This window comes from Phacochoerus africanus, chromosome 11 (genome assembly GCF_016906955.1).
Source record: "Phacochoerus africanus isolate WHEZ1 chromosome 11, ROS_Pafr_v1, whole genome shotgun sequence".
Taxonomy (NCBI): Eukaryota; Metazoa; Chordata; class Mammalia; order Artiodactyla; family Suidae; genus Phacochoerus; species Phacochoerus africanus.
The window spans coordinates 55815276-55831052 of NC_062554.1; the positions used below are offsets into that span (position 1 = coordinate 55815276).

A 15777-nucleotide genomic window follows, 5' to 3' on the forward strand; every position below is an offset into this window, starting at 1 on the left:
GAGCCGTCAAGTTCTCGACCTCGGCGCACACGCCGGATGCCGGAGCGCGCGGGCTGCGAGCGTAGGGGACGCGAGGGGAGGCCGCGGTCCTGGGGAAATGGCTTGCAGGGGTCAACGCGGAGTGGGAGGCACCCGGGTCCTGAGAGGCGCCAGCTCTGGGGCCCGCAGTCTCGGGAGCTTCGGCGAGGACTTGACTTGTTTCTACTAAAAGGCCTGGACCTGCCCGCCTGCCCAGTGCGGGCGATGGAAGCGGGGCCGCGAGCGGGACATGCGGGGTGCGAGGGAGGCGCGCGGAGCTCTAGCCGGGCATCTGCCGGCAAAGGCCTGGCCGGCCGGCGGGGGCAGCGCGCGCTCCCCGCACCGCGCGCACACACACGGGCGCGCACACGGCACACACACCTGGAGCTCGTCCCAGGAGGGGGGCGGGGAGGCGAGCCAAGGCGAGTGTCTTAAAATAGGCAGGCAGAGGAGCGCGAGACACTGAGAGGCGGGAGGAGGCAAGAGAGAGCGGAGGGCACGAGGCGTACAGGTCCGCGCCGGGTTGCACAGGCAGGCTGGGCGGGGTGGGCGCCGACGCCCCTCAGCGGCCGGCCCTCCGGGCGACTCCGCACCCAGCCCCGCAGGAAGCGCGCGCTGATTGACAGCTGCGCTGTCCCCAAAAGGCTCCGCGAAGATGCTGATCGGGTGGGTGTAGACGCGCAGCCCGCGCGCCCTGTGCCCGCTCCCCTCCGCGTGCCTCCCAAGCCCCGCCGCCTCCCGGCAGCCGAGGAGCGGGCCGAGGTCCCCGCCGGCGCGCCAGCCCCGCGGCCCCGGCCGGCGGGCGCTCGCCGGAGCTCACCATGCATTGCCACGCGGAGCTGAGGCTGAGCTCGCCCGGCCAGCTCAAAGCAGCCAGGAGGCGCTACAAGACTTTCATGATTGACGAGATCCTCTCCAAAGAGACCTGCGATTACTTTGAGAAACTTTCCCTCTACTCCGTGTGCCCGTCGCTGGTCGTGCGACCCAAGCCTCTGCATTCCTGTACTGGTAAGACGGCGTACCGGGGAGCGCGGTGGGGTGCGGCAGCTTTCGCGCGGGTGTCGGGCTCGTTACCGCCTCCGTCCTTCCACGCGAGGGCGAGAGGAAGGGGCCTGGGGATTCTGTACCGCTGCAAGGGGACTGGATTCGACCGCAGGTGGGCATTGCAGCAACGCCTGCAACCTGGGAAGGGCCTGGCAAGGTGGTCGATGGTCAGATTGGAAATGCAATCCCGCGAGAGCCGGCCGCGCTGCAGCGCCTGCACCTTCCCCTTAGCCAGCGCCGCTGTGGTTTTCATTCTGAAAGTTCAAACCCTTAACCAGGTTCAGCGCCCTAAATCACGGTTTCAGGAAGTGGTGTTACTTCTCACCTCTATTTAACTCATCCAACCTCTTCTTTCTGCACTCGGAAATTTTACAAGTAAATCAGTACCCGAGGTTCCCCGCCAAATCCTGAATTCACTGAACTTAAAAGGATCTCCCTCTAGGGAGGTAGTTCTGGAATTTGTCTTGTTGTGGGGCAGGCTGAGGAGGTCAACCCCGTTAGTTCTAAGAGACTTTAAAAAAAAAAAAAAAAAAAGCTTATAATAAAAACCTTCATCAAATCTGGCTTCCTTTCTCCACAAGATCCGAGACCTAATAGGAAAGATAAAGAACACTTCATAAATATATTGAAAAGTCGTAGGTTTATGTAGAAAATAAATCCAGAACTTTGACGGCGTTGAGGAGCTTCACATTTCACAGTGCCGTGCCATTGTAAGGATTTTAGTATTTAAGGATACCAAACATGGGTATGATTCAAATTGCTCCTCCAGAAAAAAAAAAAAAAAAAATTGAAGCAGTTTTTATCCAAAAAGTTATTGACTGTAAAAAAAGGTAAAAAAATAGTATTTCCAAACCAAAAGGCCCTTTGAGCTTAGGTTTGTTGCATGGGCTGCATGAAAGAAATTAAATTGTGCTTACATTCAAAAAGTAAATGAAGAGCTAGCAGCGTTTCGGAAAGACATTTTTGGAAGGTTCAGGCCAAGAGCTGCTAGTACACAATGCTTGGAAAAACTACATTTTCTGTTAGTTTCATTGGTAGTCCCTCTAGTACAATCAGTAAATATGTGTGTAAATACATAAAGTTCGTTTACAACCAAGTTGTGCCTACAGGTGTTTGGTAATAAAATGAATATTATATTCAGTTACTCCTTTGTGAAATAAATTTTGTCTGTAAGGTGGAATTAGGCCTGCTGGCCCATAACAAGGCTTGTCCTACTGGATTTTAAAAGCCAAGAAATAGGCAAAAGAATTAAAGAATAAGAAATTGTAGAAACAAGGTTTCAGTTGATGTTTTTACTTTGGTGTGTCTGTCATGTGTTAACCCTGGGATGTGTAATATAGATCTTGGTGAGGGGAGGTGGGCTGAATCTTGTTTGGAGCATAATCATTTGTCGCAAGAAGTCAAAGCCCTTCAAGGAAAAAGAGAAGACCTGTATTAATCAGAAGTCTCCAGGCACCCTGTGGAGACACTGCATATCTGGAGGTTCCTGGGACAAAGCTGAACAGCTTCTCCTAAACACTCAGGCATAGCCTACTGCCCACAAACTATTTAGTGACTTTGTGCCATGCATTGACTGGAAGGCCGCCTTTCCTGGCTTTTAGCAATCATAGAATTGGATCAGAAAGGAAATCATGCCTGAAAAAGAGTAATAAATAGCCTCCCACAACAATGACCTAGTCATCGTTGAAGCTGAACAAGTTCTGTTTTAGTGAACCTTGTGTGGGACCTAAATCAGAGGAAAATAAAATGATTCACATGTACTTTTGTGAGTGTTAACAGTGAACTGTGCATATTTCACACCCTATGAGTTTTGCTCAGTCTTGTGCTTTTGAAGTTCTTTGATGGTTTGTGGGAGAAGGTGGCTGCTGGCACCGGCATTCTGGCCCCATCATTCCCGTGCTTGGCTTCTTTAGGTGTTTCTTTTGAAAATGTGTTGTGATTTTGTTCTGGCTGAGATTTAAGATATAAAAACTGGGATTTGCCCGTGGAATTAAACCCATAAAAACTGGCTACAAGAGTCCACACTTTCAGATCATAAGCTTGCAGTGGGTTTACGATTACAGTTAAAGCCTTACATGAATTAGATCATGGGAATCCCATTAGTGACTTCTCAAAGGTTTGGCAAATACCATGCTTTCAAAGCACTTTTGTTGTTTTTAACAGTTATGTTCAGGATCAAAAATCTTAGATTGGATGAACTTAATCTTTTTCATTAATTAAAAAAACAGCAATAAGTTGCTGGCATCCATAATGAAACTATATATGTCTCTGTATTTTTTTGGATAGAGATAAATATTTAGCACTTTTGGTGGAACCAATGCATAAAATATTCAAATCTCATGGAAGGCATAGGTTGGAATTAAAGTTATTGAACTTTCTCATCCTTTTGTTTGCTGTTTTAAGATTTAAATAGCTAGCAGAAGTGAACTTTGTCAGATAAAATAATGAAAACCAAGGTAAAAAGTGACCCCCCCCTCCTGCCCTCTGCACAATAAGTAGGTAAAATCATGGTGGAAAAAACCTACAGCATTAAAAAAGCTTCTAAGTAATTAAGCAATCCAAGTTGTTTAGATTTAGCTGTCCAAATGTCAATTAATGATACTGATCTCCTAGGCACAAAAGCATGTATTCAAGTAAACTGAGAAATGGAAACATTTTTCATCAGGCAGATAATCACCTGACAGTAATTTATTATTAGATCCTCTGACCTTGATGGAATACTCATCTTCAAAAAAAAATTATTGTTTATTTGAACAGGCCCGTTCTTATTCAAATACAGTCGTTTGAGTTTTAGGAAGTGATATCTACGTTGATCTGTTTCTCCATAGATCTCTTACATGACCTACTAGATATTGAGAAAAGAGTGCCTTTTCTTAAAGCCAAACTGAAGGAGCATTTGTCATTAAATTTAAAGTAAAATAAAAAAACCAAGCCCCAGGAGAACCTCTGTTTGAAAAGAAGTGTGTTAATCAGCCCATTGAAGAGATGTGAAACATGTTTACAGTTAATTTAGTTTATAACATACTGGTTTTAGTTTAAAACCCGATAACAGTAATCCTCATTCAGAATGGAACTGTATTGCCTTTTAGAAATCGGTGACAATCTCTTATAATCATGAGAACATTGACAGGGATTTCAGGCCAAAAATGAGGTGCAGCTTATGCTTACACTATCCCACCAACACAAGGTACAGTTTATGATATCATAAATAATATTTAACTCTTGGGTGTTTTGTTTTTCTGGTTGTGATTAAGGTTTCTTGGTGGAAAAGTCACTTGAAGTGGCTTCTCAGGACTGAATAGGTTCCAGAGATATGGGCATGCTTACTTTTTTTTTTCTATTTTCTTTTTTTGTTTGTTCATTTTTTAATTTTTTTGAAGTATGGTTGATTTACAGTGTGTTAATTTCACTATACAGCAGAATGATTAGGTTGTTCCTCTATATTCTTTTTCATGATGGTTTATCATAGGATAGGACATATAGTTCCCTGTGCTATACAGTCGGCACTTGTGGTTCATCTATTCTCTCTATAAAATAGTTTGGGCACGGTTACTTTTGAAGGATCTCTCTTTCAGTTTGATCTTTAGAAACAGGCAGAGTTTCTAAATTTGAAGGGCACTTGGAAAAAGTGAGCAACTTGCTTGACAAATAGGTTGAAGTTGTAGCAGTTTACCCTAAGAGTTTTCATATGAGATACTGAGAAACCAACGTACTGTGCATAACCACTTATGACTTAATATAAGCATTGATGTGTATAACTTGAAATTGCCCTAGACGTCACACACACATGCGAGGAGGTGAATATGGGTATTTGTACATTTTACAACCTGTGACCACATGACTTTTAGTTATTTCACTAAAACCTATAGACTAATGCCTCTCCTCTCTTGGAAGGAGAAGGGGTTTGTTGATTCTCTCTGTGACTTCTGATGGCCAGTCTTATGGAGGTGACTTTGGAATTTTAGAGCTGGAAGGGATCACAGAGGGATCACAGATCCACCTTCCCCGATAGAATTTTTTTTTTTGCCAAGTGCTGGGGCCATGCTCACAGTAGCTTCAGCCTACTCTGTGCCCCGCTGTCCTTATTAGGGTCCTCAGAAATCAGGAAGCCTTTTCCAGCTCAGTTACACACCCGGGATAAATCTGTGCTGTCACACCCCGGGGACCGTCAATCAGCCAATTAAAAAGGGCATGTGGGGAAGGGTGTTTATCTTAGGAGGTGGCTTTGAGAACATTTCATTCTTTGGTGGGTCCAAGAGAAACAGGTTCTTTGGGGTGGTGTCTTTGGGTTCATTTTTATCACAAAGATTGGGTGTCATCCTGGTGGAAAAATGAAATGAGGTGTGGATGTGTGTGATGACTTCTCTGGGAGTTAGGGAACCGGTTGCTGCTTCATGGATTGGCTCCAGTGATTCTCCAAAATTTAGCTTGGTTTTTTTAGCCAGAGACCAAAACCCTTAGGATCTTGGGAACCTGAGAGCTGGGCATGGAATGTTAATGGAGAAACGTAAACTGGGGTTTGGGAAAGTGATCTTTATCAACAAGCATTTGTATTTCTGCCAGAGGCAAATAGGCTTTTATTAGCAATTACTCATAACTGCTTCTCCCATCCCCATTCTAAGGGTATATAAATTGAGGCATGCACGGGATAAAGAACTCATCCAGAGTCAGAATATATTTGGAGCTGAGCTCTTTTTGTCTCCCCAGCTGTTGTCTCCTTACTCCTTAGGTTTTATAACACTTTTGTGAAACAGAGATGCCAAGGGATTCCTTAGGAATCAGTTTTAACTGGTGACATAGTTCTTTAGCAGTTTCTAATAGCTAAATTTCTAATAGCTAAATAGTTCTTTAGCAGTTTCTAATAGCTAAATTTCTAATAGCTAAATAGTTCTTTAGCAGTTTCTAATAGCTAAATAGCTAATTAGATTTTTCTAATAGCAAATGGGAAATTGACTCCAAATTTGGCAAATGAAAATGCCTTTCCAAAGGTCTGTAATCTTCAGTGTCATTTAAATCAATAATTTAATCCAACAAATATTTATCCTTGCTTGATGATGGCACTGCCATTATTTTGAAGTTTATTCTAAATCTCGACTAATAGTTGGAGTATTTTAAACCTTTCTCTGAAGCACCTGTAGGACCACTGCCAAGCTCTTCTTTGTGGTTCTGTAGAGGCCGCGTGGGCATTTTGGAATCGGCATGGGGAACATTATGACAATTTAATCCTTTTGCTTACCATCTGGAATTTTCTCTTTGAACTCCACCTAAAGGGTATTATCAGCACCAAAATTGTCATATGCACCTCCTTAAATACAGCTCAGTTGAAATCATCTATAGAGTAAATCTTTTGTGGAACCGGTTTCCTACAGGGTTGGTTGTGCCTCTGGGTTGAAAACAGAATTTGTGATCCCACTGTGGCCAGTATAAAGTTGCTAGTTTTGACATACCTCAGGAATCTAAGTGGAAAGATTTGTGGTTGCCAAGGGGGGGAGGGAGGGGGTGGGATGGACTGGGAATCTGGGGTTAATAGATGCAAACTATTGCCTTTGGAATGGATAAGCAATGAGATCCTGCTGTATAGCACTGGGCACTATATCTAGTCACTTGTGCTGGAGTATGGTGGAGGATAATGTGAGAAAAAGAATGTATGTGTGACTGGGTCACTTTGCTGTACAGTAGGAAACTGACAGAACTCTGTGAGCCAACTATAATGGAAAGAATAAAAATCATTAAACAAATAAAAAAGAGGAGTTCCCATCGTGGCGCAATAGGAACGAATCCGACTAGGAACCATGAAGTTGCAGGTTTGATCCCGGGCCTTGCTCAGTGAGTTAAGGATCCGGTATTGCCGTGAGCTGTGGTGTAGGTCATGGATGCAGCTTGGATCTGGCGTTGCTGTGGCTGTGGCGCAGGCCGTAGGCTACAGCTCTGATTAGACCCCTAGCCTGGAGCCTCCATATACTGCAGGTGTGGCCCTAAAAGATCAAAAGACCAAAAAAAAAAAAAAAAAAAGAAAATTGTTAGGTTTATACATCCTAGGAGTCTACATGAAAAGCAGTAAGGACAGTAAAGCGTTTAGATTGTAAAGAGAGGTGAGAATGAAAAAAGGGAAGGAATAAGGGAAAAAGAAAAAGAGTAGATTTCTTTGAAACTTTTGAAGCCACTTGATTCCACCTTGTATGTAGTGCAGGGTCCTTTGGAGTGGCTGTCGGGGCAACATGTAGGTGGCTTCTGAAACTCTTCTGTCTCTGCATGGAGAGTAAATGCCCAAAGTTGATTTGCCTTGGGCACCTGCTAAGGCCCTTTTTAAGGAAAGAGCCTGGAGCCTGACATTGCCAGGCATTTCGCATTCCCAGTAGAGGACCAGATCAGGGTTAACCCAGAAGCATTTTAGGGGCTATTTGCCCTTTGTTCTGAGGTCAGGAGGAAGAGGAGTGGAGCTGGCAGTTAGGTAGGGCTCAGACCTGAGGCTCCCTCCTCTGTATGGAACCTAGGAATTTTGGGGGCTGTTGGTGAGCCTGCTGGGCCATCTCGTCACTCCTCCTGGCCCTGAGTGAAGTCATTTCCAGTCCTATGGCTGAACCCCTTGGTGGACTCTTCGCTGAAATATGTTTAGAGGACTGCAGGGCTTTGGTGAGATGTAGAGATCGGAGCCTCCTTTTGCATTCTCTCTTGGGGAATGCTGTTTTCCATTCTGGTCTCAAGGAGGTGGTGTTTGTTTGTTTTTATGTGGTTTTTTTTTTTTTTTTTTGTCTTTTTGCCCTTTCTAGGGCTGCTCCCGAGGCATATGGAGGTTCCCAGGCTAGGGGTCCAATCGGAGCTGTAGCCATTGGCCTATGCCAGAGCCACAGCAACGCGGGATCTGAGCCGTGCCTGTGACCCACACCACAGCTCACGGCAACGCCGGATCCTCAACCCACTGAGCAAGGCCAGGGATCAAACCTGCAACCTCATGGTTCCTAGTCGGATTCGTTAACCACTGAGCCATGACGGGAACTCCAGAGGTGGTGTTTTTAGTGTGGCGGTAGAGAGGGACTCCACTCAGCTGGATTATCCACCTTCTAACCCAGACCTTGCCGGAGCTCATGGGTGTTCAGTGGACTGACCCAACCACTCGGCTTCAAGTCTCTTGGGAGCAGCAGGACAAAGAGGAAAGAGAGAGACAAGGACTAGAACATTCGGGTAATGGCTTCCCACGTATGGAGAAGGCCCTCAGTCCGCCTCGCATGCCTGCCTGCCTCTGTTTCAGCTGCTGTGAGGTTGTTATTGTGGTTTCTCCTTCCACAGTACAGAGGGTAGGGTTAGAATTTACTAATAATAGGGCTCGGACCAGGACGTTGTACCAACTTGGTGGTATTAACAGAATAAGACATATGCTGATTCCAGGAAGATAGGTTTATGGGTTCCCCCCACCCCCAGAAAACCTCTGCAAACCCTCAGGATTTCATTTATTATTATTTTTTGTTGTTGTTGCAGCTTCATAACAGTTAGAAAAAGAAATGTCTTGTTAAAATTATATATAAAAACAGTTAATTTTCCATTACAGTGTCTAATTACTTATCATCACCACAGCATTTTTATATGGCAATTTAACTTCTTGGAAGTGGAAACTTGGCATACATTTAAGAAGAAGGGAGTGCACCTAGATAGATATCAGAAGATGGTCTAATTATATTTGGGCTGGAGTTGACTCCTATGTACTACAATTGCTCTGCACAAGAGCGGAGGAGGGTCACTGGGGAAGTCTCTGGTTTCTTTAGTCCTGGTTGAAACTGAATATGGAGGGAGATAATTCTGAATGTGAGATGAGGTGCAAGTACATGTGAAAAGGGACCCTGCCAGTCACCAGTTGAAGCTGATGTCAGGAGTACTTGATCGGCCTGGAGGTCAGCTGTACATGCTTCCTGACTCCACTGGCAAGGTTCATAAAGACGAACATGACCTTTCTCCAAGGAGAGGCCAAGATGCAGCTGAGTAGAAGCCAACCTGGGAGGATCTCAGCACGAAACTAAGTATGTTAAAGAGTTCAAGCAGAGAAGCTTATGTGATTCCTTTTTATTGCATCTCCCTAGCTCACCACCTTATCCTTAGAACATGTGCTTCTGTATATTGGGGGTAGCAAAGTATTTCCTTCTTTCTTTCCTTTCTTTTTGGCAGTGTCCATGGGACGAGGAAGTTCTCAGGCCAGAGATCAGACCTGAGCCATAGCAGTGACAACACCAGGTCCTTAACCACCAGGCTGCCAGGGAACTCCAGAAACACGTATGCACAGTACACCTGCCATCGAGGTGATGTCAGTGTACTTTTGGTCATTATTAAAAAAAAAAAAACGCTTCTGGGGAGTTCCCATCATGGCTCAGTGGTTAACAACTGGACTAGGATCCATGAGGACGCGGGTTCGATCCCTGGCCTTGCTCAGTGGGTTAAGGATCCGGTGTTGGCATGAGCTGTAGTGTAGGTCGCAGATGCGGCTCACATCCCGAGTTGCTGTGGCTGTAGCATAGGCTGACACCTACAGCTCTGATTCGACCCCTAGCCTGAGAACTTCCATATGCTGCGGGTGTGGCCCTAAAAAGGCAAAAGACAAAAAGACAAAAAAAAAAAAACCCAAAACACTTCTGGGAGTTCTCTTGTGATGCAGCAGGTTAAGGATCTGGCGTTGTCACTGCAGTGGCTTGGGTTGCTGCTGTGGTGTGGGTTCGATCCCTGGCCTGGGAACTTCCATTTGCTGTGGGCGTGGCCAGAAAGCCAAAACAAAAACATTTCTGTAGGAGATAAGTGATATGATGATTGTCCTTTCACTTTTCTTATGAGAGGATCGCTTATGACGTGGGACATGGAGTCATCTTGGGTCTGGTGGCATTGCATGAGGTCATGGCTGTATTTACCACCCCAGGAATACCTGACTGCTCCCTAGTACTGATTTACCTGCCAGCTTCCACCGCCCACTTCCCTCTTCCCAGAGTTCTCCTCACACAGGTACTTAGCCATTGTTGGTCACAGACAAGATCACAGCCCCTTGTAAATGGGAGGATGTCCAACTGTGATGTTTAGTATAAGTGCTCTCTGGAAGAATCAACGTTGCACACTTTCCTGATGGTAACTTGTAAATCACAGAGTCCTGATATTATGCTTTGAATTGTGGGAGAATCGGAGCCAGGAAAATTGCTGAGACGCCTGGTCCTGTGTCCTGCAGCATTTATTCCAAAGGGAGCTGCAGTCTGGGGAGGAATGCTGGAAATGCATACCCTACCCCCTGAACCTCGTTATTCATGTTCATAGCAGTAATGGAAATGGTGACTTTTTATGTGTGCTCAGCATGTAACAGGACTGAGTGCTTTCTGATCAGCTTCAAGTCATTCCTAAGAGACATTGCCTCCACTTTCCTGACGGGGAGCCCAGATACTCAGTAACTTTCTCAAAGTCACAGAATATGTAAAGATCTCTTCCAAAGCAATAAGAAGAAAGGCAAGTAGGAAAATTGGCAATTCAGAGAAATGAAGATGCAGATGTCCAGTGAACAGGAAAGGATGTTCCTGGTAACCAGGAACGTGCACATGAAAATGAGGTGTCTTTCCATACCCATCAGAGAGGCAAACATGAAAGAGTGAGTATTGCACAATGACACGGATGCAGGGCAACCTGCATTCTCCTTCCTGGATGGTGGGGAAGTTATTTGGTGCAGTGCCTTTCAAGGCAGTGTGGTAACACTTCGAAGCTGTGGCTATGCACATGCCCTCAACTCAGCAGCCCCCACCTCTGCTTATGCCCTGAGAAATCACTGCATGTGTGGGACAGGACCCTGGCAGAGGAATGCTTGTTTCTACGTTGCTTACCGTAGAGAAAACTCTCAAATAGTCTCACTGCCTTTCAGAGGAAAAAGGATAAAATCGTCTGTGTTATATTCAGGCAGTGATGTTCAGTGCAGCAATGAAGACAAATGACCCAGATCTGGTATGAATACAGATAAGATTTAGAAATACAAGGCTGCAGGGAAAAAATACGTCGTAGATGGATATTTTCCACCTGATAATGTTTATGTAATGCTTGAAAACATGCAGACTAATACTATGTACTGTTGAGGGAGGTGAGGATGTGGAGTTGGGAGAGCTACACACAGATTTTTACTTTCCTGCATAATTATTTATTTATTATAGAAAAGAAAAGGCCTGATGTAAGTACAGCCAAGCATTGAGATTGGACAAAATGTGGCAATAGGTACATGGAAGCTCAAGACATTACTATTTGTACTTTCCGTATGTTTGAAATTTTCTATAATATAAACGTGGAAAAATGACAGTACCGGAGACCCCACGTATCCGTGAAACTCTTGCTTCTGTGGGACTTGGACGTCTTTCTTAATAGTTTTCTATCCTGAAATAGAAGCTTTTAAATATAAGCTTCTTGCACTCAGCCTCACTGTGGGCAAAGAAGAACTTTATCATCAGACCCATGTGCACAACTCACCCTAAAACAACTGCTGCGGCTTCTGAATTGGCTTTTGGATCTCACCTCCCGTGGCTGGGTTGGGATGCCATTTATCACCAGGATAACTGCTGTTCCCTAGGTAATGCCTTGGCATATGAATGAATGGGCCCTGAGCTGGGCACTAGGGCTGGAGGGAATTGCTGGTGGAGTACGTTTGTGTTGTTGTCTCCAAATATACATCAATGATCAGGCAAGCAAGAGTTGTTAGCTTTTTTCCTTTAGCGGTGTTTCAAATCACAGTGAGTTGCCTTTGATGGCATCTTGCTTTTATACATATCTGTTCATATGATGTACCTCCCTTGGCTTTTGACCAGTGATCATTGCTATTGACACTTTAACTTAAAAATTTTCTAGGGACATCTGTGATTACCAGAGAATCCAGAAATGTTAAAATGTGGCTTCCTGGCAGGGAAGAATCGTGTTGCTATTGGCATAGAAGCTGGCTGGCTGAGTTCCCTTTATATGCCGTAACCTCGATTTGATTTTTTTTTTTTTTCGTCTTTTTGCCATTTCTTGGGCCGCTCTCACGGCATATGGAGGTTCCCAGGCTAGGGGTCCAATCGGAGCTGTAGCCACCGGCCTATACCAGAGCCACAGCAATGCAGGATCTGAGCCGTGTCTACAACCTACACCACAGCTCACGGCAATGCCAGATCCTTAACCCACTGAGCAAGGCCAGGGATCGAACCCGCAACCTCCTCGTTCTTAGTCGGATTCGTTAACCACTGTGCCATGACGGGAACTCCTGATTTTTTTAAATTATAGTAGATTTATAGTATTCCTTCAATTTCTGCTGTACATCAAAGTTACCCAGTATATATATATGTGTGTGTATATATATATATGTGTGTGTGTGTGTGTATATACACACACACATATATATATTTACATTCTTTTTTTTTCGTACTATCTTCCATCATGTTCTATTCCAAGAGATTGCACATAGTTCCCTGTGCTGTCCAGTAGGACCCCATTGCTTATCCTTTCTAAATGTAATAGTTTGCATCTACTAACCCCAAACTCCCCATTCATCCCACACCCTACCCTCTGCCCCCCAGCAAACCCCTCTGCTTTCCAAGATTTGATTTGAAAACTTTGGTGTGTGGTATCGGGGACTGTTAGGAAGGGATGAGACTCGTTACCGTGGTAATCACAAAGAGAGCTGTCTGTTAGGGGTGATAAATGGTCGTCCTGTGCTTTGGAGAGGTTAAACTGGGCTACATTACTCTGCAGTGACAGCCGTGGTGGCAGGTGCTTTGTTCAGCCTATCTCAACAGCCACAGCGTTCTTCTTTTCTCTGTGAAACCGTTCCATGTAGAAATGTTGCATTAAGATACCTTGACAAAAACCTGGCCCATTGGGAGCTCTATCTTTCTATGTCCCTTCAGAGGGAAAAAGTACTCCTTAGTGGGAATGAAACGGTTTGTATAGTCCAGAGGTTGCCAAAGCATTTCTCCTTCTGTCTAAATCCATTTATAAACAGAGAAGCAAATAGATCAAGGCACTCAGGGCCCACGTCCCACCCTAGCCGTCTATAGCCAGGGTCGCTGTGCTGTCTTCGATGCTCGGCTGTGCAGCCGTGGTCAGCAGGAATTAAAAACCTTATTCACAGGATGGTGGCCAAATTGGACATGATCAAAGAGCCAGTGGATCAATCCGGTTTGCTGCTGGGGACAGACTTTCAGGGCTGCAGGAGTGAGGCCTTCTGCATCTTATCTTACTTGGGTGGATGCACAGGATGGCTGAGGTGAACGGAACAGACTGGAACTTCCCGTGTGCCTTCCTCAGTCCCCCTCCTGGGTCTTTCCAGTGAAATCTTAGTCTTCATAAAACAGACCTGCCAGGCTCGAGGCCGTGTGTGGAGCAAACGTTATCAAGAGAGTCTTTCCGAAGGGCTGCGAGTGGCTGTCTAAGGTCAAATGGAGGCCTCACTCCTCTATCCTGACAGTCTCCTCACTGGCCACAAGTGTGACCGTGCCACCTTGGATGCTCTCTTTGGAATAATAACCTTGGAATGGACAAGTGGGAGCGGAGATATTTAGGGTAACTTGTAACAAGTTCCACTGAAGGTGAGAGATCTCTTTTAATAAGGTTCCAATGCAAGTCCTTTCTTTTTCATGACTGAACATTTCATTGAAATAATTGGTAAATCACTCCAGAGGAGGTTTTTTGGGGGTGGATGTTGTTAATTTTGTTATTGCTGGATATTTTGGCAACTCATTATTGCTCTTAGCATGTCAGACAGATGTGTGTCTTTTTTTTTTTTTTGGCTTTTCTAGGGCCGCACCTGTGGCATATGGAGGTTCCCAGGCTAGAGGTGTCATGGGAGCTGTAGCTGCCAGCCTATGCCATAGCCACAGCAACGCTGGATCCTTAACCCACTGATCGAGGCCATGGATCAAACCCGCAACCTTATGGTTCCTAGCCACGGCAGGAACTCCAGCTGTGTGTCTTGAAAGCATGCTTTCAATCCTCGGTTTGGAGAGCAACATAAAGGAATGTCCTATTGGAGGACTGTTTTGTATTTTTTTTAACCTGAGACACTGAGCTTTGGCAGTTCAAAAAATTAGCTGCATAAAGAGAATGTGTCTCACTTTTAGGGAACTGGAAAATAAAAATCACCACGATTACAAACTGTACCTGGGTGCCAGGCATTGGGTGCCGGGCATTTACACTAAATGGAAACCCTGTAAGAAATAGTGGTTATCACTGCCTTTGGGTGAGGAAAGTGCAACCCTGGGAGGTTAAGACAACGACAACGTGGGCACATGAGGAAGTGGCAGAGTTGAGATTGGAACTCACGTCTGTCTCATTCAATGTCAAGTTCCATTTTCTATATCATCATATGAAAGCCTGTCCGTTGGAAGGCAGGTCTCTCTCTTTTCACGGAGGCTCCACCGCGCTCTACGTTAAAAAAGGTCAGCGAGTGTGCCGGCTCCTCGGGTATTTATTCCGAACCCATTAACTCCTTCACACACATTTATAAGCATTTGATGTGTGGCAGTCTGTCATTTCCTGTGATTATTTGGGCTTCTGAACGATTCCACATGAATTCTAAGCAGCAGTGCTATCTCTGGAGGGAGTAGTTGGGAGATTCTGCACCTGCTGCTGTCCGGCTGGGCAGCCCTGAACTCATTGCCCCTGGACGTCAGTGTCCGTATCTGTGTGACATCCCAAGCATCCTTTGGTCACCGTGCTTCCATAAGCTGTGGGTCTCTGGACAGAGCTTTCCCGTGGGAGCCAGGGGAAATCTTAGTCTTCATTCATTCATTCATTCATTCACTCATTCTTGTGAGCAGAGAGAAAGTATGTAACCCCTCTAGGCCAGCCAACTGCTTGAGAATTAAGACTTGGAATATTTTTCACTAAATACTTATTTGTAAGTTCAGTGGAAAACAAAAAGTCTGGCCCTTTGTTTGGCATTGAAAGAAACAAAAGAATCTCAAATTCTTTTAAAACAAAAGAATAAGAGATTAAACTTTTTTCACCATTATATCTTGTCAAGCTGGGGTGAGTTCTGGGAATCTCTTTTTTAACAGGGATTATAATGAAAAGTCAAGTTTGGAAGTCATTGTAAGTGACAGCTTGAAGATGAGATGAAGGCAGTTTGCACTCCATGACTCAAATATATGACGCCATTTAGGTGAAGTGATCCTTGAGTCAGATGGTTTTGGACTTGTTTGTGCTTTGTTATCTGTGTGACCTTAGGCAAGTCACTTGGCCTTTCTGACACTCCATTTCCTCATCTATAAAAGGAAGGTAGTAATAACTACCTAATAGGGTTAGTCATGTAGGTTAAATAAGATAATGATAATCAAGCTTTTAGCATAGTTCCTGGTATATAAGTGCCAGTAATTGATAGCTTCCATTATAAATAATTATCTTACAATAATAACCTCATCATGGTTGGCTGAAGCCCAGCCCTTTAGAGAAAGACTACTCTTCTTGGTGAATGACGCTCAAGAAAAATGAAATATCCTTAAAAAACCACTTCACTCTAGGGCATTCTTGTGGGTTATGTCATTGCACTGGCTGCCTGTTAAGGCCTCTTGCAACCTGGGTGGTCTGCGAGCTGCTTAAATTCAAGTCTTTATGTGTAGGTTATGTTCCATTCCCCCCCTTAGCTTTCGGTTTTATAGGTGTGAATTCAGAATTTTGTAAATTCACACACGAGTGGCCCAGACAGGTCAAGGACTATGGCATCACAAAATGTGCTTTGTGACTTTC

At 44.8% G+C, this 15777-nt stretch overlaps 1 protein-coding gene across 1 annotated transcript in view; it reads left to right on the forward strand.

The window, feature by feature from the left end:
- Positions 1-516: 516 nt before the first annotated feature.
- BARX2 (BARX homeobox 2) overlaps positions 517-15777 on the forward strand; it is a 79033-nt gene continuing 63772 nt past the window's right edge. Inside the window, exon 1 of the mRNA XM_047752527.1 lies at positions 517-1026. Within this exon, the coding sequence (XP_047608483.1) occupies positions 840-1026 (187 nt within the window). The 5' untranslated portion in view covers positions 517-839. The remainder of the gene's footprint in view (positions 1027-15777) is intronic.